Raw genomic sequence first — 25752 nt, 5'->3', positions numbered from 1 at the left:
TCAATCATTCTTTCGTTTGTACTTTTCAACAAGGAATATTATAACGGGTATTATATTCAGCTATTGAGATCATGAATGGTTTTTACTTTCAATATGTGCTATTTATCAAATTTGCTAGTGGCAACGTGTAAAATTATTACATAAAAGAATACATGCCATACAAATTAATACTCCTTATTGTCCCCAGGGACTTCCTGGTGGCTTAGAGGGTAAAGAATCTGCCTGCAATGCCAGAGACCCAGTTTTGATCCCTGGGTCAGGACGATCCTCTGGAGGAGGGCATGGTGACCCACTCCAGTACTCTTGCTCTGAAAAGCCCATGGACGGAAGAGCCTGGTGGGTTATAGTCCGTGGGGTCGCCCAGAGTCACACACCCACTGTTCCTAGCAGTCAAAACTGACCATAAATTTACTAAAGGACTGTGCTTTAATGATGGAGATAGAGGGGAAGAGAGATCCTTGGAGTTACATTTTCCTATTTTGTACACCAGGGATACTGAAAACATCGCCATCAAGCACTGATGGAACAAGGAACGTGTGAGTCACTAGAAATTAGACATTTGAGGCTGCCTGGGTGGGAAGTTCTGTCTCATTCCTGAAAGCCAAAACCCTTGTTGCTTTTGCCACTTTCTTGCAGATGGTGCTCTGAAGGACTTTCTGCCTGGGCTTTGAAACCACATCAGAGGCTACTCTCTAGGTCAGAGGTCCCCAGTCTTTCTGGCGCCAGGGATCGGTTTCGTGGAAGACAGTTTTTCCATGGACTAGGGGAGAGGATGGTTTGGGGGTGATTCAAGTGGATTATATTTATTGTGCACTTTATTTTGTGGCCATCTCAGATATTCCGTCTTGACTTTAGAGTCAGGGTTCTTGCTCCTGTAAGAATCTAATGCAACCGCTGCTCAGATAAGAGGCAGAGAGCTCAGGCCATGATGCGAGTGACAGGGAGCGGCTGTCAACACAGATGAAGGAAGCTTTGCTCACCTCCTGCTGTGCAGCCCCTTGCCTAATGGACCATGGAGCGGTTCCAGTCTGAGGCCTAGGGGTTGGGGACCTCTGCTCTCAGGGGTTTGATCCACCTCGGGAGCTGAGATAGGAGCTGTGTGTGAAGGGCACTGATGGGTTCCAAGCTGAAACTTGGAATACAGTTTCTCACAATTAGCTCTATAGTCCTTTCAAATAGCACTGGTCTTAAGGAAATTATAATCTAAATTGAATTTTATACATCTACCTTGGCATCTGTTGCTTTTAACATTGTTACAATGAAAAAATGCATTAGGACTTCCAAAGCACCGTCTTTTTTTTTTTTTTTTTTTTAAATCTGGGGGATTATCTGTATGAGCAAATGACAGAGGGTAGTTGATCTCCTTCATTCAGGGGTCACTAGCATCCTAGGAACTGGAAATGTGGTATCAGCAGCTACATTTAAGGACAGATTAGAGTTAAAATTAGATCTGTAATTTAAATTAGCCCATCTCTAAGTATTTAAAGCTATCCAGAGATGATAAACCCCTCCCCACACCTCTCAAAAAGCATCTTGGAAGAAGGAAATTGCCTAGGAATTCTAATTATCTTCTGAAGCTGTTTGCCAGTATTTCACTTTGAGTGGAATTCTCATATGTATTTCTGTCAGTGAGTAGGCAGCTTTTTTCTTTGGCCAATTAAAACTCAAGTCTTGGAAACTTTTCATTGTCATTGTTTAATTTTTGCTCAGTCTTCTACTGTATTTACCTGTCAAAATTATGCTTGAGTCTGTAAGTTTGAATAAAAGAAAAGGTGACCCTTCCAAAGATGTCCATGCTCTCATCTCTGGAACCTGGGAAGTTGTTCTGTTAGCAGCAAAAGGAACTTTGCAGTTTATAGACTTTAAAACGGGAGATTATTTGGGTGGGCCCAGTGTAATCACATGAGCCCTTAAAAGTGGAAAACTTCCTCTGGTTGCAAGCAGAAGAGAGCATCAGATCCAAATACAAGGACATATCTGACATGAGCATATGTGGATCCAGAGAAAACATAGAGCCTGAGCTTCTGGGATGCTGCTGCTGATGGTTTATAAATGGCACCAGAGGCTTCGCCTGCAGTGGGTGGTGAGATGCTTCAGTACTAGGCCTGCTAAATTTATGTTTGCCCCTGTGCAGGGTGCTGATCCCAAGGAACTAAAGAGCCTCGTGATGAAGGTGAAAGAGGAGAGGGGAAAAGCTGGCTTAAAACTCAACATTCAAAAAACTAAGATCTTGACGTCCAGTCCCATCACTTCATGGCAAATAGATGGGGAAACATTGGAAACAGTGAGAGACTTTCTTTTCTTGGGCTCCAAAATCACTGCAGGTGGTGACTGTAGCCATGAAATTAAAAGATGCTTGCTCCTTGGAAGAAAAGCTATGACAAACCTAGAAAGCATATTCAAAAGCAGAGACATTACTTTGTCAACAAAGGTCTGTCTAGTCAAGGCTATGGTTTTTCCAGTGGTCATGTACGGATGTGAGAGTTGGACTATAAAGAAAGCTGAGCGCTGAAGAATTGATGTTTTTGAACTGTGGTGTTGGAGAAGACTCTTGAGAATCCCTTGGACTGCAAGGATATCCAACCAGTCCATCCTAAATGAAATCAGTCCTGAATATTCATTGGAAGGACTGATGCTGAAACTGAAACTCCAATACTTTGACCACCTGATGTGAAGAACTAACTCATTGAAAAAGACCCTGATGTTGGAAAGGATTGAAGGCGAGAGGAAAAGGGGACGACAGACGATGAGATGGCTGGATGGCATCTCCAATTGGATAGACATGAGTTTGAGCAAGCTCCAGGAACTGGTGAAGGACAGGGAGGCCTGGCGTGCTGCGATTCATGGGGTCACAAAGTTGCACACGACTGAGCAACTGAACAGCAACAATGGTGTTGGCCTAAACGCTGTAGACGTAGTGAGGTGTAGAATAGGAACAGCGATGAGGCAGGAGCAGTCGTGGATCTGAAGAGACCAAGGCAGAAGCTTATTACACCTGGCTAAATGTTTCACAGAGCTATTGATGAGCAAGGGTTGTTGATTTCAGAACTTTCTTTATTGAGGTCCTCTAGCAGGAGTGAGCTAAGTATGGTAATTTAATGGTAGTTGCTTGTATAAACTGCCTGTTAATCAGAACATAGTTTCTTCCACATTGTAGTTTACATTCCTCAGTAAGTCTTTTCAAAATTGTCTTTAAAAGTTGAGGGTGAAGTACTTTGTCAGGTCCCATTAAAACCAAATATCTGATCTAAGGAAAATCGCTGATGATTGAGTAGAGATTGCTGTGCCCAAGGGGGACGGCTAGGCAAACAGCCCCTCTTCCCCTCAGATTAATGTCTCAACAAGGCCTATTTCCATCTACGTGAGCCATATGTTACATTTCCAGTTCCTTTCAAAACACATGTTGCTACGGCTTAAGCAAAACATTCATTACTTAAAAAAAAAAAAAATCCCTCTGATTCTAATTTTAAAAACATGTGAGTAAATGCATTGCTCATTAGTGCGGGGAAAACACCACATTGAGCTCCAAGTGGGGAAAAGTGCAACAGGCTTGAGAGCTCTTCCATGTGGCCACCATGCTTTTCTCCGGTTCGCTTTGCCTTTCTCTAATTGGCTTTGCCCTGAGCAGGAAACCTCCTCTGTCCGATAGCTTGGTGCTTTTGTTACGTGGACAGATGCCTACTGAAGTCCAGACTGTAACCACTGTTTTCCTTTCACTGGAGTCTTAACTCATGTCCTAGACTCTGGAGGTGAGTATCGAAAGCAGTCACCTCCTGATTACAGTGCTTTCTCCAAATCTGAGTCACATGAGTCATTATAATGATTGTAGTTGAAACCAACAATTGTAGAGAGGAAATCAAATGCATAGCTCCTGCTTATACTTGTGGAAACAGTTAAAGCATGAGACCAATTTTGTTTTTGACCCCAAATAGCTTAAAAGCACATTAAACTGAATTTGCTCTGAGCCATTGGAAAAGACTCGGTGGTATTTTGTGATAAAAATGTTGTGAAGTCAAACATGGAGCTTGATCAAATGTGTTAATGGAGGAAAATGTTCAGTTGTTTAAGAGAAATTAACTTGGCAATAGTTTAAATTTCAAATGAAGTAAATATTGATGGGGAAAACATTATTATCCCTCCAGAATTATATAATTTTGGGATCTCATTCAATCATTCAGTTAGTCATTCATTGGTTTATTGTAGGCTTACTATGTGCCAGGAGTCTTCTGGACATTGAGAATACAGGAATATAGAAATAAGTTTAATGAAATCCTTCCCTCAGGGATCTTACTTTCTAGTAGGGAGAGACTGACAATATAGACATTTAAAAAATACAGACTATGTGAGGTGATGATAAATGCTACAAAGCAAAATAAGTCAGGGTAAGGGCATGGGAGGAGTGAAAGGGACTGCCATTTCCTATCAGGTGGCCAGGGAAGGTCCCTTCAATGAATGAGGTGACATTTGAGCCAAGACTTGGAAAACAGTGAGGGAGGAATTACAGAGACGTGAGGGAAGCCTGTTCCAGCATGGCTGGGTCAGAGTGAGGCAGTGAACGTGCTGGGGGCTAAGGGCAGAGAAGCGGGGGTGAGGTTGGGGAACAGGGAATGTAGGGCCCTCTGGACCATCATGAGGACACAACTTTCATTCAGAATGAAATGAGAAGCCGCTGGAGAATTGGGAGGAGAAAGGGGTGATTTGCATTTCAACTCAATCGGTCAGGTTTTCTGTTGAACATAGATTACAGGGACGAACAGTGCAAGCCAGGTGATGGTTAGGATGATATTGCAACAGCTATATGTGGGATGCTGAGATGTGGCAAGATTCTGATGAGGTCCCAAAGGAATAGCCAACAGAAGTTGTTATTGCCTTGGCTGGACTTTATGAGAGAAAAAATAGGGTGATTTTTTGACTTGAGGAAAGGGGAGAATGAAGGTGCCTTGTACCAAGAAGGGGAAGACTGTAAGAGGAAAAGATTTGCAGGAAGACAGGGAAATTAAGAGTTGGTTTTGGGCATGTCTAATAGACACCGTAGTGGAGATATTAAGTAGGAAATTGGTATGTGAAACCGAGGTCTCATGGAGAGAGACAGATCGGAGATACAAATTTTGGACTCCTCAGGTATCAATGTTGGTTAAAACCATAGAACCAGATAAAATAATGCACTCAAAGAATTTAGTAAGGGCAGAGGAAGGGTCTGCAGATTATGCCTGGGGCCTTCCAAGTTTAGGGAGACCCTAATCACCCATGAACAGTGGTGAGAAGGTCCAAGGAGGTCAGGCATCAGTCAGAGCGAGGCATCTGGGATGAAGAGAGTGTTTCAAGGATAAGAGAGAGTTCAACCCTGGGCTGCTGCTGATGAGCGGAAAGGAACAAAAGTGAGCCTGCCCATTGGCTCCGGGAGTGTAGGGGGCATTCTTGACTTTGATAAAAGTGGACAAAACCAGTAAAAACATCCCTAAAAGTAGGAAAAAAAAAAGCCTGGTGGAATGAAGGAATAAAATCCTGGTTGAAACAGATTTAGGAAGACAGGAGAGGATGGGAAGTAGAAAAAGTGAACACAGGAAATTGGTTTGAGGAGACTTACTTTAAGGAGGAGCAGACAAATAGGACCAGAGCTGATGCTCATTTGGAATTAAAGGAGGCATTCCATTGCTGTTGTTTAAATGTGAGAAATGCTGCAACATGATTATATGCTTACAGAAATGTACAGAAGTGATCCAACAGGGAAAGGAGAGATTAGATGTTGCAGGAGAGAAAGGGAACACTGACAGCGTGATGTCCTGAGTGGGGGGTAGGGGAAGCACTCCTGAAGGAGTCACCTTGAGACATGGTGTGCTCAGCCCATTCACTGTAATAGGAGCAAAGACTGATTAAAAGGGTCCAGACCTAGACGTGTGTTACATTGGATGATGGATGCATGTGTAACGTCTCTCCTGATTGCTCCTGTGTTGTTCACTTGTCCCGTTGCTGCATTTTCCTTTTTGTGTAGCTGTTTCTGTACGGTCTGTCAATGTCTTCATGGCCAGGGCTTGGCTGGGCTATGACACGCCTCTTGTGAGCTGGATGCCCAGATAAAACCTCTGGTGAACAATTGCATGGGGACACTTAGGATGAAATGAACCAGCAGGCTAGGTGGAAGTGAATTACCTAGCTGGTGGTTGGCGCATAAACTGGTTGAGAGACTCTCTTATCTCAACAGAAATAGGGTAAACGTTATTGATATGGGCTTCTCTGGTAGCTCAGATGGTAAAGAATCTGCCTGCAATGCAGGAGACTTGGGTTCGATCCCTGGGTTGGGAAGATCCCTGGAGAAGGGAATGGCTACCCACTCCAGTATTCTTGCCTGGAGAACTCCATGGCCAGAGGAGCCTGGCAGGCTACAGTCCATGGGGTTGCAAAGAGCTAGACATGACTGAACTACTAACCCTAGCACACTTTTATTGGTGTAAGATTGTGAGAGATTTAAGCTTTCAGATTTGTCTCACCACATTATATAACAAATTGACCAGATACAATGGGATGCTGGAAGACAGTAACAATAAATGGAAACATTACCTGCTGCATAAAAGAAAAACTGTTGAGACATATCATGACTGGTGAAAATAGCCATAGTTGAAAAGATTCCTGTACTTTTTAAAATGACAACAGTATTTAAGCCATAAGTTATATGTATTCATAAAATTTCCATCAGAATCTTTAAAAATACATGTTTTATGGTTCATTTTGGGCTTCCCAGGTGGCACTAGTGGTAAAGAACCTGCCTGCCAATGCAGATGGGTAAGAGACACAGGTTCAGTCCCTGGGCTGGGAAGATCCCCTGGAGGAGAGCATGGCAACCCACTCCAGTATTCTTGCCTGGAGAATCCCATGGACAGAGGAGCCTGGTGGGTTATGGTCCATGGGGTCGCCAAGAGTGGGACACGACTGAAACAACTTAGGACACCATGCACATGGTTCACTTTGTGATTTCTGGGCTTCCCTGGTGGCTCAGATGGTAAGGAATCTGCCTGTATTGCAGGGGATCCAGGTTTGATCCCTAGGCCGGGAAGATCCCCTGGAGAAGGGAATGGCTACCCACTCCAGGCCTGGAGAATTCCACGGACAAATGTATAGTTCATGGGGTCACAAAGAGTCAGATAACACTGAGCAACGAACACTTTCACGTTCTTTCTTTCTTTTTTTTAAGATTTAGATTTCTGGAACTCTACTTGGAGTAGAATAAATACATGATGTCTTATTCACAAAGCAATTATCTCTAAGTGCCTATGAAAGCGTTAGTCGCTCAGTCGTGTCTGACTCTTTGTGATCCCCTGGACTGTAGCCTGCCAAGCTCCTCTGCATATAGTTAGGTGCCAGACCCTGGGCTAAACATCTGAGATAAAATCATCAACCCTTCTGATAACTGTCTCACTCAAACAGCTAAGTAATTCCGCTTACCTTTGCTGACTTGCTGAAACATTCAAGTCCCTTCCTTGCTCAAAAGGGTAGGAAAAAGTATAGGAGTCTCTGATAGCCTCCATTTCCCATCCTGACGCCCATAGGCTAACTTACTTACCTTTTAGTTTGCTTATGGGGTTGCTCCCTCGGCTTATCTGTATAGTGTTTTTGCTGCTTTTTGAGACTCTGCATGCTGCAAGTCTTTGTGCCCGTTTTTCTGCTCCCCGTGACGGTGGAAATCTCTTTTTTTCTTTCTCAGGTCATTCCTCTCTTTCGTCTGTCGCTGTGACAGGTGGGGAGGCACTCCCTTCCCCATCTCTAGCCCTTGGTCTCAGCATTTTCTTGTCTCCTGCTAATGCCAGTCCTTGGCAGATCCATCATTTTCTTCTTCCCAAGGAGATAAAGATTTTAAAAAACTCGATGAGTCATCTAGTTACTCACTCACATTAGGGAGCTTCCATTTTACCTGTTTTTACCAGGTCTTCCAACTTCCATCTGTCAGTGAACTTTCAAACGAATCAACAAAACCTTTTTTCTAGACTCTTGCCATTAATGCACACTTGGACTGTTACAAATGCATTAAAGAGAATGTGTTTGGCTACAAAAACATGCTATTCACATGGAAGACTGCTTATTAAATAATGTCAGACAAAAGATATCCAAAATATCTAAAATACAATATCTAAAAATACTACAATATAAATCCAAATCCTAAAAATAGCAAAAGAATACGGAAAGGAAACACACAAACTTATTAATTATAATCCACAAAATGTTCTTACCATTTTGAATCTTTCTTCTATATGGGCTTCACATTGGGAAGAGCATTAATGAATGTTTTCCCTATGGACCACATCTCTAACTTTCTAGTGGAATTATATTTTTTAACAGTGAACTTGTTTAGAACTTGCCTACCCTTTTAAAGCAGAGATGGTAGCTGTGTTCTGTTTGGCCTGGAGTTGAAAAGAATTTCAGTTTATTTTGGTAGCATTCATTTTGGGCTGTTTTGAAAAAGTCAGATGATATTCACAACACTGGCCTCACTTTTCCATATGGCAGCGCGCAGCTTGATTGTCTCTTGGTGGAAAGGAGGAGCACGTGGGTACACTCGGGTTCACTTCCGTGTCCCCTCCTCTCGTCTCTCACCACCCTGCCCCCTCCTTTGTTTCCACACTCTCTGCTTTATTCATGGGTATTGTTCTCCTGCCTCGTAGTAATCTGAATTTATCCACTTGCATAATTTTTAAAAAACTTTCAATCAACCCGCTAATTATCCTATGTTTTCCTTCACTGTACCAGGGAAGTAAGAAGACTCATTTAAAAAAAAAAAAAATCATAATTTTGGTGAAAAAATTATTACAAAATTTGTCTAATTTCCTTAGTTCTAAGGCAAATAAAAGCAGAAGGTAGACACAAGTTCTGTCTGCTCTGGTTTTCTATGGCAACAGGCAGCGGATTTGCCTGATAATGAGTGATATTAATCCATGATAAAGACTGAAGTGATTTAAATAGGACCACAAACCATGTCTGTAGGCTTGTACCACTCTCAAGACAACTATGTATGCTCTTAAATTTGTCTGTTGTGTGCTGACTCATGTCTGACTGCCTACCAGTACATCGCTCTTGCTGTTTCTGATACTGGTCTGTACCATCTTCACATGCCGCATCTAATTTCTGGCAGCAGTATTTTTGACTTTTAAGAGTAGAGAGCATAGATGTAGACTCTAGCAGGTAATATGTCACCAAATAAACATATTTATTTGGAGAAGCAAATGGCAACCCACATCAGTATTCTTGCCTGGAGAAGCCCATGGACAGAGAAGTTTGGACACAACTGAAGCAACCTAGTACACACATACACATTTATTATATGAATATGAATCAATTCAGTTCAGTTGCTCAGTCGTGTCTGACTCTCTGTGACCCCATGGACTGCAGCATGCCAGGCCTCCCGTCCATCACCAACTCCTGGAGTTTACTCACACTCATGTCCATCAAGTCAATGATGCCATCCAACTATCTCATTCTCTGTCATCCCCTTCTCTTCCCGCCTTCAATCTTTCATAGCATCAGGGTCTTTTCAAGTGAGACAGTTCTTCCCATCAGGTGGCCAAAGTACTGGAGTTTCAGCTTTAGCATCAGTTCTTCCAATGAACACCCAGGACTGATCTCCTTTAGAATGGACTGGTTGGATATCCTTGCAGTCCAAGGGACTCTCAAGAGTCTTCTCCAACACCACAGTTCAAAAGCATCAATTCTTCAGCGCTCAGCTTTCTTTATAGTCCAACTCTCACATCCATACGTGACCACTGGAAAAACCATAGCCTTGATTAGATGGACCTTTGTTGGCAAAGTAATGTCTCTGCTTTTAATATGTTGTCTAGGTTGGTCATAACTTTTCTTCCAAGGAGTAAGCATCTTTCAATTTCATGGCTGCAATCACCATCTGCAGTGATTTTGGACCGCCCCCCCCAAAAAAGTCTGACACTGTTTCCACTGTTCCCCCATCTATTTCCAATGAAGTGATGGGACCAGATCCCATGATCTTAGTTTTCTGAATGTTGATTTGAATAATGTATACATAATAAATGGATATTATATTACATATGTATATATCAGTTCAGTTCAGTTCAGTCACTCAGTTGTGTCTGACTCTCTGCGACCCCATGAATCGCAGCACGCCAGGCCTCCCTGTCCATCACCAACTCCTGGAGTTCACTCAGATTCATGTCCATTGAGTCCATGATGCCATCCAGCCATCTCATCCTCTGTCGTCCCCTTCTCCTCCTGCCCCCAATCCCTCCCAGTATCAGAGTCTTTTCCAATGAGTCAACTCTTCGCATGAGGTGGCCAAAGTACTGGAGCTTAAGCTTTAGCATCATTCCTTCCAAAGAAATCCCAGGGTTGATCTACTTCAGAATGGACTGGTTGGATCTCCTTGCAGTCCAAGGGACTCTCGAGAGCCTTCTCCAACACCACAGTTCAAAAGCATCAATTCTTTGGCACTCAGCCTTCTTCACAGTCCAACTCTCACATCCATACATGACTACTGGAAAAACCATAGCCTTGACTAGACGGACCTTAGTCAGCAAACTAATGTCTCTGCTTTTGAATATGCTATCTAGGTTGGTTGTAACTTTTCTTCCAAGGAGTAAGCATCTTTTAATTTCATGGCTGCAATCACCATCTGCAGTGATTTTGAAGCCAAAAAAAATAAAGTTTGATACTGTTTCCACTGTTTCCCCATCTATTTCCCAAGAAGTGATGGGACCGGATGCCATGATCTTCGTTTTCTGAATGTTGAGCTTTAAGCCAACTTTTTCACTCCCTTTTTTCACTTTCACCAAGAGGCTTTTTAGTTCCTCTTCGCTTTCTGCCGTAAGGGTGGTGTCATCTGCATATCTGAGGTTATTGATATTTCTCCCGGTAATCTTGATTCCAGCTTGTGCTTCTTCCAGCCCAGCATTTCACATGATGTACTCTGCATAGAAGTTAAATAAGCAGGGTGACAATATACAGCCTTGACGTACTCCTTTTCCTATTTGGAACCAGTCTGTTTTTCCATGTCCAGTTCTAACTGTTGCTTCCTGACCTGCATACAGATTTCTCAATATATATACTAATAATAATTGTTTGAGGTCAAGATGGCGTTTTAAATAGAACCATATTGAGGGTCAGAATTACTGTTTTACTTCTGGGATTACATGATATAATGGTTTTACTCTATGCTAGTTAATTACTTGATGGCTCTGTGGTAACAAATTCACCTGCCAAGCAGATGTTGGTTGGATCCCTGAGTCAGGAAGATCCACTGGAGAAGGAAATGGCAACCCACTCCACTAGTCTTGCCAGGATAATCTCAGACAGGGAAGCCTGGTGGTCATAAAATAGTTGGACATGATTTAGCAACTAAATAACAACTTCTGGAGTGTGTGTCTGTGTGTGTTTGTTGCTCAGTTGTATTCAACTCTTTGTGATCTTTTGGACTATTGTCCTCTGGGCTCCTCTGTCCATGGGATATTTCAGGCAAGAATACTGGATTGGTTTTCCATTTCCTTCTCCAGGAGATCTTCCTGACCCAGGGATGAAACTTGTGTCTCCTGTGTCTCCTGCATTGAAGGTTGATTCTGTATCATCTGATCCACTGGGGATAGTGTCTCTATTATTCTGTAAGTTTGGTGTGCCATATTTTCATTGTTATTCCTTTCTACATTTTTTCTAGTTTCACTCATGATTTATTTGTTGACCCAAGGGTCACTTAAAAGTGTGTTTTAAATTTCTTTTATTATGTGACACTTTTTCAAAATTTTAGTTTCTTACCCCATGGTGGATTCATGTCAATGTATGGCAAAACCAATACAGTATTGTAAAGTAAAATAAAGTAAAAATAAAAATTTAATGAAAAAAAAAACTTCTAACTTTACTGCATAGTTGTTAGAAATATATTCAATGTGAAATCATTAAAATTAATTAAGACTCACGTTAAGTCTCAACTTGAGAAATGGTCACTCCTAGTGAAATGGTTCTTTGCCCTGGATGGATGGTGGAATTACCTGAGGAGGTTTTTAGACATGTTAAAGACCCACTCCAGACCAGTAAAATCAGTATCATTGGGAGTAGCACACAGATATTTGTATTTTTAAGGAGCTCCTGGGAGATTTTATGGTGTACCTCGGCAGTATATTGTGACTTTTTGTAATGTTCTATTTAAGCTTGAATTAAGTATTTATCCTTCAGTTACTGGATATAAGGGTTCTCTAAATTTCTTTTATGTTTAATTTTTCAGTTGTGTCGTTCAAATATACCATATACCTAATGAATTTAAAAAAAACTATTAATAAACAAAAAGTCATATTTTAAACTCAGCCATCAAGGAGCTGGAATCATCAGTTTCATTTTTAATTGACGTAATTACTCAGTGTTCTCTCTGTCTCTTGTCTATCATCTCATAATATAAAAATCATATAGATTTAGTGTAGGTTTTAATTAAATTAGTGTTTTTCAAATATATTTTAACATGTGTGTTTCCTTAGGAAGTTCTAAAATTGATCGAATTCTTAATTCTTTGTATGTAATCACCTTACTCTAGAGGGAAGAGTTAGTTCTACCTCATTTTTTACCTTCAGCCCACCAGGCTCCTCTGTCCATGGGATTTTCCAGGCAAGAGTACTGGAGTGGGTTGCCATTGCCTTCTCCTTCAGTTTAGACATTATTGTAATTATTTCGCTGGTGGCTCAGATGGTCAAGCATCCGCCTGCAGTGCAGGAGACCCAGGTTCAATCCCTGGGTTGGGAAGATCCCCTGAGAAGGGCATGGCGACCGACTCCGGTATTCTTGCCTGGAGAATCCCATGGATGGAGGAGCCTGGCGGGCTACAGTCCATCTGGTCGCAAAGCGTTGAACGTGGCTGAGCAACTAACATTTCACTTTCATGATTATTTCACGGTGTCAGTGTTTGCTTCTGTTTGTCCACATGTTTTCCTTCATTCATTTTTTATTGAATCTCTGTGCTGAATTGTCTATTTGCAATCAGTAGCATTTCTGCTCCTTATACACTCTTCCATGTTATTGCACTGTCTGAAGTCCTGGGAACCTTATTTTTAAGACTCCTCTGCCAGAAGGGTTCTGATTTAAATTCCACCAATGAGAGACTTTTGTAGGCAATTTGAAAGTTAAAAGGAAGTTGTCATCTGGCAGAAGACCAGAGCATGTTTCCTCAGAATCAGCAGATCTTCTTAAGCCTTCTTCAGAATCTATATTCTACTGCCAGTCTGCACCTTTGAAATTAAGGGGCAGCTGTGGCATTGGCAGCTAATTTCTGCACTTTTCTAATTTCTGGATTGCAATTTCCACCCTTGAACTTACAGGCAGCTCTCCTACCTCTTACAACAATTCTTAAACTGCAGAATTCTTTGTATAATATTTAGAATAATAATGTAGAATTAAGTATAATAAATTAATGTTAAATTAACTATTTATTAGTTAAATGAATAGTTGGTATTTTTATTGAAATATTTGCAATAAATTCTTTTTCTTGTCTGATCTCTGACTACCCCAGTGTGAGTATTTCTTCCTCAGATAGTTTTTTTTTTTCCCTAAAGTATACATTAAAACATTTCTAAGCTCTCTTCTTTTTGCTTGACTGAAAGTATCTCAGTTTTATGATCATTTTTGAATAATAATTTCACCAGGTAGACAACTCTAGACTATTACTTTTAGAAACATGATAATGTTATTCTCCTGTCTACTAGTTTCCACTGTTACAGTTAAGTCAGATATTAGTTTATTTTTCCTATTTTATGTGGCCTGTATTTTTTTAATTAAAATCTTTTTTGTTTTGTCTTTTGTACTTTTAAGTTTTACTAGAATATATTTAGGATTTGTTGCTCTTCAGTATCTAAGTCATGTCTGACTCTTTGTGACTCCATGAACTGCAGCATGCCAGGCATCCTTGTCCTTCACTATACCTTGAGTTTGCTCAGTCTCATGTTCTTTGAGTCAGTGATGCCATCCAACCATCTCATCCTCTGTTGTCTCCTTCTCCTCCTGCCCTCAGTCTTTCCCAGCATCAGGGTCTTTTCCAATGAGTCGGCTGTTGGCATCAGGTGGCCAGAGTATTGGAGCTTCAGATTCAGCATCAGTCTTTCCAGTGAACATTCAGGACTGATTTCCTTTAGGATGGACTGGTTTGATCTCCTTGCTGTCCAAGGGACTCTCAACAGTCTTCTCCAGAACCATAGCTCAAAAGCGTCAATTCTTCAGTGCTCAGCCTTCTTTATAGTCCAACTCTCACAACTGTACCTGACCACTGGAAAAATGATAGCTTATATGGATCTTTGTTGGCCAAGTGATGTCTCTGCTTTTTAATATGTTGTCTAGGTTTGTTATAGCTTTTCTTCCAAGGGAGCAAGTGTCTTTTAATTTCATAACTGCAGTCACCATCCACAATGACTTTGGAAGCCAAAAAGATAAAATCTGTAACTGCTTCCACTTTTTCTGCATCTATTTGCCATAATCTTTGCTTTTTGAATGTTGACTTCTAAGCCAGCTTTTCTACTTTTCTCTTTCACCTTCATCAAGAGGCTCTTTAGTTCCTCCTCACTTTCTACTATTAAAGTGGTATCATCTCCATATCTGAAGTGGTTGATATTACTTCCGGGAATCTTGATTCTAGCTTGTGAGTCATCAAGCATGGCATTTCACATAATGTACTCTGCATGTACATTCTGACTTCCCTGGTGGCGCAGACAGTAAAGAATCTGCCTGCAATGCAGGAGACTGGGATTTGATCTCTGGGTCTGGAAGATCCCCTGGAGAAGGGAATGGCAACCCATTCCAGTACTCTTAACTTGGAGAATCCTATGGACAAAGGAGGGTGACAATGTACATCCTTGTTGTACTCCATTACCAATTGGGAACTAGTCACTTCCATATCCAGTTCTACGAATAGAACTTAACCCACATATAGGTTTCTCAGAAGACAGGTAAGGTGGTCTGGTATTTCCATATCTTTAAGAATTTTCCACATTTGTTGTGATTCATAGTCAAAGGCTAGCATAGTCAGAGAAGCAGAGGTAGAATTTTTTTGGAATTCCCTTGTTTTTTTCTGTGATCCAGTGGATGTTAGCCATTTGATCTCTGGTTCCTCTGCCTTTTCTAAATCCAGCTTGTACATCTGAAAGTTGTTCATGTACACTGAAGCCTAGCTTGAAGGATTTTGAGCATCATATTGTTAGAATGTGAAATGAGTGCAATTGTACGGTAATTTGAACATTCTTAGGCATTGCCTTTCTTTGGGATTGGAATAAAAACTCTTTGAATATCTCTTTGAATGTTTATTCTCCACCATTCTATTTATTATCTTTTTTTCTGGAATTCTGATTATATGCATTTTCTATCTTTTCATGCTTGCCTCCACACTTCTTAATTTTAATCTATTGCTCATAGCTTTTATCCTTTTTCTTTCTGGTGGAAGTTTGGGTGATTTCTTCCAATTTGTCATCCACTTTGCTAGCTCTTCAACTCTCTAATCTGTGGTCTAGCTCACTAACTTGCTAATTTTAGAGGTTATATTTTTTGTTTCTAGATGTTTTTCTCAGTTAATTTGCAAAAATACCTTGTCAGTTCGGATGTTTCTTGTCTTATTTTCAATCTTTTCTAGCTCCCTGTCCTAGGGATTCTCCAGGCAAGAACACTGGAGTGGGTTGCCATTTCCTTCTCCAATGCATGAAAGTGCAAAGTGAAAGTGAAGTCACTCAGTCGTGTCCGACCCTCAGCGACCCCATGGACTGTAGCCTACCAGGCTCCTCCATCCATGGGATTTTCCAGGCAAGAGTGCTGGAGTGGGTTGCCATTTCCTTCTCCATTTAATATATATAGCATACTTATTTTATGCAATATACTATTTTGGATAATTTCATCCTCTGTAGGTTTTTAAGAGTCTGATTCTGCAGTTTGTTGCTTCTGCAATGTTGTTCATAGTTATTTATTTCCTCATATGTTTAGTAATTTTTGAATAAATTGGACTAAAATTGGACTTTAATCAATAGGGATATTTTGAGATGTGGTTTTAAGGTTTACTATCTTCCAAATTTTGTTGGATTTTTGAAGATATCTGGGCTTTCAAACTTAATTATTTAAAATGTTTTTTAGCTTCAATTTTTTTTTTTAGGATACAGATAGTATAAGAATCTTGGTTCCAGGCTTATATGAATACCGACTTGTGGCTAATAATTTTTTTTCTCCCTTTTCCTTTTCTTCCTTTCCCTTTCATCTCCTCCCCTTTTCTTTCCTCTTTTCTTCCCCATCCCCTGCCTCCCTCCCCAGTTTTAAATTTCTTCCATTTTTCCCACTCAAAATCAGGACAAAGGCCAAGTATTACTCAAGCTTTTTCTCTCTGAGAAATAGTTTACTCTTCAGTGGGTTACCTGGTGGAATTCTAGTTTTATGAAAGAATTTCCAATCTGTTTTTACATCCAGTTTAATCCCAGGTTTTATTTCACTAGTGATATATTTCAACTCAGATCTAGGTTGTAGAGTTTCGAAAAATCCTCAAGGCAAACACCCAGTTTCTAAAACTTTCTATCAGAAGAATTTATTTTTCACTAGCTGGGGAATGCTTTCAAATGTAGGTTTTGCATTTTACCTAGTAGATTTAATTACATTCTCCTCAAAGAGTTTTCTATTAATATAAATATTTAGTCTGCCATATTGCTAGAAATATAGTCAGCAATCATTATTAATATGAGTTGCCAATCTGTTGTTAAAAGTGTTTGCAATGCCTAATTATAAAAGTATTGCTTACCATAGAGGCAAATTTTAATAGGGGTTAAAATGGCAACCCACTCCAGTGTTCTTGCCTGGAGAATCCCAGGGATGGGGGAGCCTGGTGGGCTGCCGGCTATGGGGTCACACAGAGTTGGACACGACTGAAGCGACTCAGCAGTAGCAGCAAGTGTAATGGTGCATCATTCTTTATTATTCATCTCAGAAAATCAGCAAATGGGTAGCTGATTTTATGGTTTCTACGATCTTATACATTTTTACAGTATCAATTGTATTTTATTTTGTAAACTTGATAGCTGCCATTCTTTTTCTACTTCAATAATAAAGTCACATATGGATTTTTAAGTGTCTTTCTGGCAGTGATTCTTGCCTTTTCTAGCTACAAGACAATGAACATCAGTGTTTATGAGTGCTGATAAGACTCTGGATTCTATTCTGTTCTCATTGTCCCTGCTGTGAAGTACTGCTTATTTGAAAACCACCCAAATAGAGACTGATTGCTATTACGAACAAAGAAGACTCTTCAAAGAAATAACCTTCCTTCTTGGCATGATGGGTAGCGGCGGCGAGGAAAAGCCATATACTAGACGGTAAAAGCCAGTCTTGCAGTGCACCCCGCCACGGGCACTGAACTTCTCACTCACTTGCTTGTTCGTCCTCAACCACTTAACCTATCAGGCATTCAACGTTGTCTCCTTTTCAGACATAGCTATTTGACATTTCCAGGCAAAACACATCTTCTTTTGCTTGCTATTCATTAGCGTCCATCAAAATACACTTTTTTATATTAAAAAATAAGACTGTGCTGAGATGGAATGCCAGAAACAGGCTGTTTTTCTTAGTAATGGACACACGGCATCACTGGGACTTTCCAGGGGGTGAACCCCATGTCTTTTAGAAGCTAAATGATTCATCTGACAAGATAATGAGTTGGTTGTTTTTTTTTTTCTGGGAATATTTGCAAAGAACATTTTCCCCTTGGCTAAACAGTTTACAAAAATTCTGAAATGATATAAAAAATAATAAATATAGAAAGAAATAAACTAGTTTACCACAAATGGATTCAGAATGGAGTCAGAAAGGTAGACATGTAATCTTGGATATCTTGAAAAGAAATCTCCTCCTGGGCTGACACGTATCTGAGATAAATACTATTACTATGGCTAGAAAATTAATTTTAGGCTGTATTTAGAAAATTCTTGGGAGTTGGATTAAAAAAATCACAGGATCACAACAGTGATTTTATTTTATGAATTCACATCTTTATAATAATAATATAAACTTTACTCACCTTTTTGTGTTTGCATAAAGAGCTAATAGACATAAATAATATGTCAGTTTGGCTTCGGCATATATTCATACTCCTCTATCCTCACAAAACTGTATTTGAGAAAAGAGAATATTTTTTAAACATGTAGCCTAACTTTGTAAATAGTTAACATTAGAATTTCTCTTCTGTGGCATAATGAGGAAGGGCATTGTTGTGTATGTCTAAGCATACTGAGGCTGTAAGTTAAAGAGTTGGGTGATGTCTTTCTCAGTTTAGATTGCTATAACAAATACAATGGACTGGTAGCATGTAAACAACCGAAATTCATTTCTCACAGTTCTGGAGGTTGGAAGTCTGAGATCACTGTGCCAGCATAGTTGGGTCCTGGTGAGAGCTCTCTTCTGTTTTATAGGATTCTTGTATTCTCTCACAGTGGAAAGAGGACAAGAGGGCTCTCAAGGGCCTCTTTATAAGGGCAAGAATTTCATTTATGATGGAGTCCACCTCCTAAAGACCCAATCTTCTAACACTATCACATTGGGGGTTAGAATTTGAGCACATGAATTTTGAAGGAGCACAAACATTCAGTCCATTGCAGGTAAGAAAGGGCTGTGAAATGGTGAGAAAAGACCATATTTTAGCATCAGAAAAACAAGGACTTGTATAGTTTCAACTGCTTTATGTGAGTAATGGAGATGGTGTGATAATTAATAGTATGTGTCACCTACCCTGGGCCACAGGGTCCCAGGTATTTGTGCATGAGAGCCAGGTCACGACAGTTAAGTCCAACTCTTTGCAATCCTATGGACCATGTCCTGCCAGGCTCCTCTGTCCATGAGATTCTCCAGGCAAGAATATTGGAGTGGATTGCCAAGCCCTCCTCCAGAGGATCTTCTCAGGGATGGAATCTGCACCTCTTATGTCTCCTGCATTGGGAGGTGGGTTCTTTACCGCTAGGACCACCTAGAGACCCAGGAGAGCCAATGACATAGTTCAGGTCTAAATCTGAAAGTCTCAGGATTGATGGCATAATTCCAGTTTAAAAGCTGGCAAGCTCAAGACCCCAGGAGGCACAGAGTCTGAAGGCAGGAAGAGCTCCTGCCATTGCCAGGAGTCTCTCATTCACAGGAGGGTCAGCCGTTTTGTTCTACTTATGCAGGCCCTCAACTGATCTGATGAGGGCCACTTACCTTAGAGAGGGCAGTCTGCTTTACTTAGTCTACATATTCAAATGTTAAAGTCATTCAAAACACCCTCACAGCCACAGCCAGAGCACACAGCTGTGTGTCCAATCAGCTGAGGGCCTGCATAAGCAGAACAAACAGGCGGACCCTCCTATGAGTGAGAGGGGCTCCTTCTGGCAGGGACAAGAGCTCTTCCTGCCTTCAGACTCTTTGTGCCTTCTGGAGTCTTGAGCTTGCAAGCTTTCGAACTGGAATTGTACCATCAATCCTGAGATTTTCAGATTTAGACCTGAACTATGTCATTGGCTCTCCTGGGTCTCTAGCTCACTGATTGGTGATGTTGGGGCTTCCCAGCCTCCATTATCATGGGAGACAATTCCTTAAAATAAATCTCTTTATATACATAAAGTCTTGTTTATACACAAGACTGGAAAAGGTATGTTTTCATTCTAATCCCAAAGAAGGGCAATGCTAAAGAATGTTCAAACTACCACACTATTGCACTCATTTCACATGCTAGCAAAGTAATGCTCAAAATTCTCCATGCCAGGCTTCAACAGTATGTGAACATGAACTTTCAGATGTACAAGCTGAATTTAGAAAGGGTAGAGGAACCAGAGATCAAATTGCCAGCATCCATTGGATCATAGACAAAGCAAGAGAATTCCAGAAAACATCTACTTCTGCTTCATTGACTACACTAAAGCCTTTGACGGTGTGGATCACAACAAACTGAACGATTCTTAAAGAGACAGTAATACCAGACCACCTTAACTGCTTCCTGTGAAACCTGTATGCAAGTTAAGAAGCAACAGTTAGAACTAGACATGGAACAACAGACTAGTTTCAAATTGGGAAAGGAGTATGTCAAGGCTGTATATTGTCACCCTGCTTATTTAACTTATATGCCATGTACATCATGCAAAATGCTGGGCTGGATGAGCACAAAATGGAATCAAGATTGCTGGGAGAAATATCAATAACCTCAGATATGCAGATGACACCACCCTTATGGCAGAAAGCAAAGAGGAACTAAAGAGCTTTTTGATGAAGGCAAAAGAAGAGAGTGAAAAATTTGGCTTAAAACTCAATATTCAGAAAACGAAGATCATGGCATCCGGGCCCATCACTTCATGACAAATAGATGGGGAAACAGTCACTCACTTTCTTTTCTTGGGCTCCAAAATCCCTGCAGATGGTGACTGCAGTCATGAGATTAAAAGACACTTGCTCCTTGGAAGAAAAGCTATGACAAAACTGGACAGCATATTAAAAAGCAGAGACATTATTTTGCCAATAAAGATGCATCTAGTCAAAGCTATGATTTTTCCAGTAGTCATGTATGGATGTGAGAGCTGGGCTCTAAAGAAGGTGGAGCATTGAAGAACTGATTCTTTTTAACTGTGGTGTTGGAGAAAATTCTTCAGTGTCCCTTGGACTGCAAGGAGATCAAACCTATCAATGCTAAAGGAAATCAAACCTGAATATACCTTGGAAGGACTGATACTGAAGCTGAAGCTCCAATACTTTGGCCTCCTGATGTGAAGAACTAACTGGCTCACTGGAAAAGACCCCGATGCTGGGAAAGATTGAAGGCAGGAGGAGAAGGGGAGGACAGAGAATGAGATGGTTGGATGGCATCACCGACTTGATGGACATGAGTTTGTTCAAGCTCCAGGAGATGGTGAAGGACAGGGAAGCCTGGCATGCTGCAGTCCATGGGGTCACAAAGAGATGGGCATGATTGATTGACTGAACAACAACAATCTTGTTGTTAAAAATATATTTATATCTATATCCTGTTGGTTCTCTTGTTATCTACCTCTGGCATATCTTTTGCTAAGTGTGACAGAAACTAAAGGCATAATCAATACTATCACAGTGCACGTTACACACAAAGTCAGAAAAATCTACAACAAGCATTCTCCCCAGTACTAATCAATCAGCTTAGACACATAATTCCTATTCAACCCATGGCTTAGGTCAGAGGATAAAACAGATGCACTTAGAGTAAAAAACCTGGCTTTAAGTTTTATTTATTAATAATCTAACTTTTTTAAGTTCAAAAAGTTAAGGTGAGAGTGTCATTCACACAGCTTCTATATTTAGCACCTGCAATCAATCAAATCCTTCATGTTTTTCAAGGAGAGGAAGCTTTTTAAAACCTGACCTTGCCCAGGTTTAAAGTTGTTGAATTTTTAAAATATAAATTTATTTATTTTAATTGGAGGTTAATTACTTTACACTATTGTATTGGTTTTGCCATACATCAACATGAATCTGCCACGGGTGTATACGTGTTCCCCATCCTGAACCCCCCTCCCTCCTCCCTCCCCATACCATCTCTCTGGGTCGTCCCAGTGCACCAGCCCCAAGCATCCAGTATCATGCATCAAACCTAGACTGGCGATTCATTTCGTATATGATATTATACATGTTTCAATGCCATTCTCCCAAATCATCCCACCCTTTCCCTCTCCCACAGAGTCCAAAAGCCTGTTCTATACATCTGTGTCTCTTTTGCTGTCTCGCATACAGGGTTATTGTTACCATCTTTCTAAATTCCATATATATGCATTAGTATACCTAATTAAGCTTAAAAGCTTCTGCACAACAAAGGAAACTATAAGCAAGGTGAAAAGACAGCCTTCAGAATGGAAGAAAATAATAGCAAATGAAGCAACTGACAAACAACTAATCTCAAAAATATACAAGCAACTCCTGCAGATCAAGTCCAGAAAAATAAACGACCCAGTCAAAAAATGGGCCAAAGAACTAAACAGAAATTTCTCCAAAGAAGACATACGGATGGCTAACAAACACATGAAAAGATGCTCAACATACACTCATTATTAGAGAAATGCAAATCAAGACCACAATGAAGTACCACTTCACACCAGTCAGAATGGCTGTGATCCAAAAGTCTACAAGCAATAAATGCTGGAGAGGGTGTGGAGAAAAGGGAAGCCTCTTACACTGTTGGTGGGAATGCAAACTGGTACAGCCACTATGGAGAACAGTGTGGAGATTCCTTAAAAAACTGGAAATAGAACTGCTTTATGACCCAGCAATCTCACTACTGGGCATACACACCAAGGAAACCAGAATTGAAAGAGACACGTGTACCCCAATGTTCATCGCAGCACTGTTTATAATAGCCAGGACATGGAAGCAACCTGGATGTCCATCAGCAGATGAATGGATAAGAAAGCCGTGGTACATATACACAATGGAGTATTACTCCGCCATTAAAAAGAATACATTTGAATCAGTTCTAATGAGGTGGATGAAACTGGAGCCTATTATACAGAGTGAAGTAAAGTTGTTGATTTTTAATAACTGAAGATATAAAAATCATTTTTACTCATTGAGAGTGTTGTGAAATAATACTTTTAATAGAAATTTATTTTACCATTGATATTTTCTAGTTATGTACAAAACCTCTGCTCTTTAGGACTCAAGATGTGGTACCATTGAAGCCTGTGAAATCAAAAGAGGAAGGCTTTGGTAAGTCCTCCATGGGATTTAAAATTAGGATTTCTAGTCATATTAGTCAAAAGTGACACTGGAATTTCCAGGCACCCTTTTAAGCTGCTCCTTCAATGTAACTGGTTCTCCCGCAATCCTGAGGAAAAGTGTGTTTGGCTATAAAGCCAGAGCTTTAAACTAACATGGGTCTACTCAGTTTGTCAGGAATTCTCAAGAGATTTTGCTGCTTATATTGCAAAGTGAAAGTGTTAGTCACTCAGTTGTGTCTGACTCCTTGTGACCCCGTGGGATGTCGCCTGCCAGGGTCCTCTGCCCATGGGATTCTTCAGGCAAGAAAACTGGAGTGGGTTGTCCTTCCCTTCTCCAGGGCCTCTTCCTGACCCAGGGATTGAACCCAGGTTTTCAGCATTGCAGGTGAATTGTTTACTGTCTGAGTCACCTGAGAAGCCCATATTACCAAATGAATAATCGAACATTCCAGAGAGTAATCAGCTCATGAGTACAGGAGTCTGAAATGGGACTGGTGCAGAGAGATAGGAAGAAGGGGAAGGAACAATGCACTGGGGTAACAGACAAGGCCATGTCCAGGAGTTCTGTGTGTTTAAGATATGACCCATTTTCTGAGTGACTGAAATGTCTCCATTTTCATACTTCAGAAAAGTGAAAGCACTCTGTTAGGTGAAGAAGAATGCATCCCTAAAAATATTAGTTACGGCTTTCACTTCAGTCCTTTGAAAAACTACCTATCATCCTGGTTGTTACAAAAAATAAAATATACTAAAATAAATGCTAGAAAGAGAGATCAGTTCAAAAAGTTAAGCTGTTGATTAACAGCGCGTGTACTGGTGGGAGGCAGGGAGAGTTCCACTCCGGGATCTGACTCTTCCGCTCTCTGGTCTTGGCGGAGCTGACCCTACGACTAGAGGCGAACTAATTAACCTCTTTGTGCCTTGGCGGCTTGTCTTTGCAGTAAAGACAGCAGTGGCTCACCAGAAGGACTGTAAAACGTCTATAAACGCCAACCGTTACAGGTATAATATAAATACTTATCCCAGTTTTGAGAGTCTAATATTTACTTCAGAGTTTAAGTATCTTCTCTCTGCCTAAATAAAATGTCATGTTTAATTTTTGTCAAGCTATTTTTTGTATGTGCGGTAGAGTAAGCTTGAATTTATTTTCTTATACAGTCAAATCTACACTTACTGAAAATGCACTCTTTCTGATGCCTGTTGTTCAACCCAACACACTGGGTCCCAGATTATCATTGTAACACCTCTTGGCAGCTCACAGTTTAATACAGTAGGGCTGCTGGGAGAGAAGTGGGAATAGGGGGTGGAGGAGAAGCAAAGGTACTTTTCACTTTTTTAGAAATGACAGCTTTTCTTGCCTCTTAAATAAGAAGGGTACGCTTATTTCAATTATATTGACTATAGTCAAGCAATTCAAATTGGATCAGCAGACACATAATAACATGTCAAGCGGTGGCCAAGTGAAGGAGCTTCAGATTGGGTTTTATTGTGGATTTGCTGATTCACATGGAAACTGCCATTTCCTTTGAGATATATCCAGTAATTTTGTGGGAAGTATTTATATAACTGTATTCCTTCAGTGGCATAAAGATTATCTCTTTCTGTAATTATTCTTGGCTATCATATCACACTTTATTTAGCAGATGAAAGGAAATAATAATCTTCTGCAACAATAAAATGTTTGCAGTATTGAAGTAGCTATTTCGTTGTGAATTCAGAGAAGAATCATACATTCTCTTCAAGTCCTTTAAAAAGACTCAAGTCTCGTAAATATGTAGGCTGTTGGCAAGATGATATTAATGACTCAGACATGTGACTACAATGTTTTCCTCGGTGTACTATGGACTATGGCCAACTGGCTGCCTGAAGATCCTGGTTCGCGGCCTTGGCGGGCTGCTAAGGAACAGTGAGCTGGACAGACAGAAACCATGCTGTAGCTCCGGCCCGGGTTCCCTGCGCCGTGTGACTGCTGTAGTTCTCCCGGCCTGTGCTCAGCTAGAGTGAGGACCGGGCAAGTGTGAAAGTCGCTCAGTCATTTCCGTGAGGACTAGCTGTTCGAACTTCCGAGTGCAGAATTAGGTGTTTTATTGAGTTCTTACCTGACCGGGTCTTCTTTCCCTGTCCCCATTTCCTTCTGCTCTGGTTTTGCACCAGTTGATGCTGTTGGATTTTGAGAGTCAGGGTTTGTGGTCTTATCTTCATGTGTATTTTTCTCAGAGACTTTATCTGTGGAAAAGAAACAACATATAAATAGAAGAATATATGCCACTCTTAATACAGCTGTGTTGGACAGCAGATGATGCTTGTTTTGTTTTTTCAGGATAGTCTTCTCCAGAACACCTCCTCTCAGATTCCTCTGAACAAAGTAGGATCTTATTCAGGAGATGTTAATAACATGCAGAACCTTCAGAATGATTAAAAAATACACTTAAATGTGGTGCATTATGCAACAAAAATTTCACATGGTATAATTTCTTTTTTATATTAGCAAAGCTGAGATTAATAAGGATTAATATTCAAAATAATTAACATTCAAAAGGCATTTTCAGTTTGCTAAAGTAGTCATAATTTATGGCTGAAATTGATTCATCAGAAATTCAGAAAAATAAAATAGGCAGAAAGGATGCCATTGGTATTTAGAATTTTGCATTCTAATTTTGCTTTTTGATAAAAATGATTTTTGATTTGATCATTTTAGCTGTGACCTCTTTTCTGAAGAACCAATGCAAGCTAATCATGTGTTTGATTCATTTTTTATTTTTTCATTCAAACCTACAAATACAATTTCCAATTAATATAGTTTAAATTGTAATTTACCCAGAGAATAATCAATTCATGGGTAAATATTTGAATTTTAGAGAAGATTTTAATGAAAGTAAATGGTTTAATATAAAAAGAAAATATAGAGGGAGCAAAGAAATACAGTGAATACAATTTAATTCATTATTCAGTTTCTAATTTATTTTTAATTGGATGTACTATGTTTAGGAAATGAAATCAAAGCACAAATAATGATTCTTATTTTATTATAGTACATTTTAATTTTAAAGACTTA

General features: G+C 40.2%; 1 protein-coding gene across 1 annotated transcript in view; it reads right to left on the bottom strand.

The window, feature by feature from the left end:
* CNGB3 (cyclic nucleotide gated channel subunit beta 3) overlaps positions 1–25752 on the bottom strand; it is a 174904-nt gene that overhangs the window by 129800 nt on the left and 19352 nt on the right. Inside the window, exon 3 of the mRNA XM_052651974.1 lies at positions 24797–24923. Coding sequence (XP_052507934.1) covers positions 24797–24923 — 127 coding nt within the window. The remainder of the gene's footprint in view (positions 1–24796; positions 24924–25752) is intronic.

This window comes from Budorcas taxicolor, chromosome 14, assembly GCF_023091745.1.
Source record: "Budorcas taxicolor isolate Tak-1 chromosome 14, Takin1.1, whole genome shotgun sequence".
NCBI classification, from domain to species: Eukaryota; Metazoa; Chordata; class Mammalia; order Artiodactyla; family Bovidae; genus Budorcas; species Budorcas taxicolor.
The sequence above is the reverse complement of the archived record's forward strand: the minus strand, read 5'-3'. Positions and strand labels throughout refer to the sequence as shown.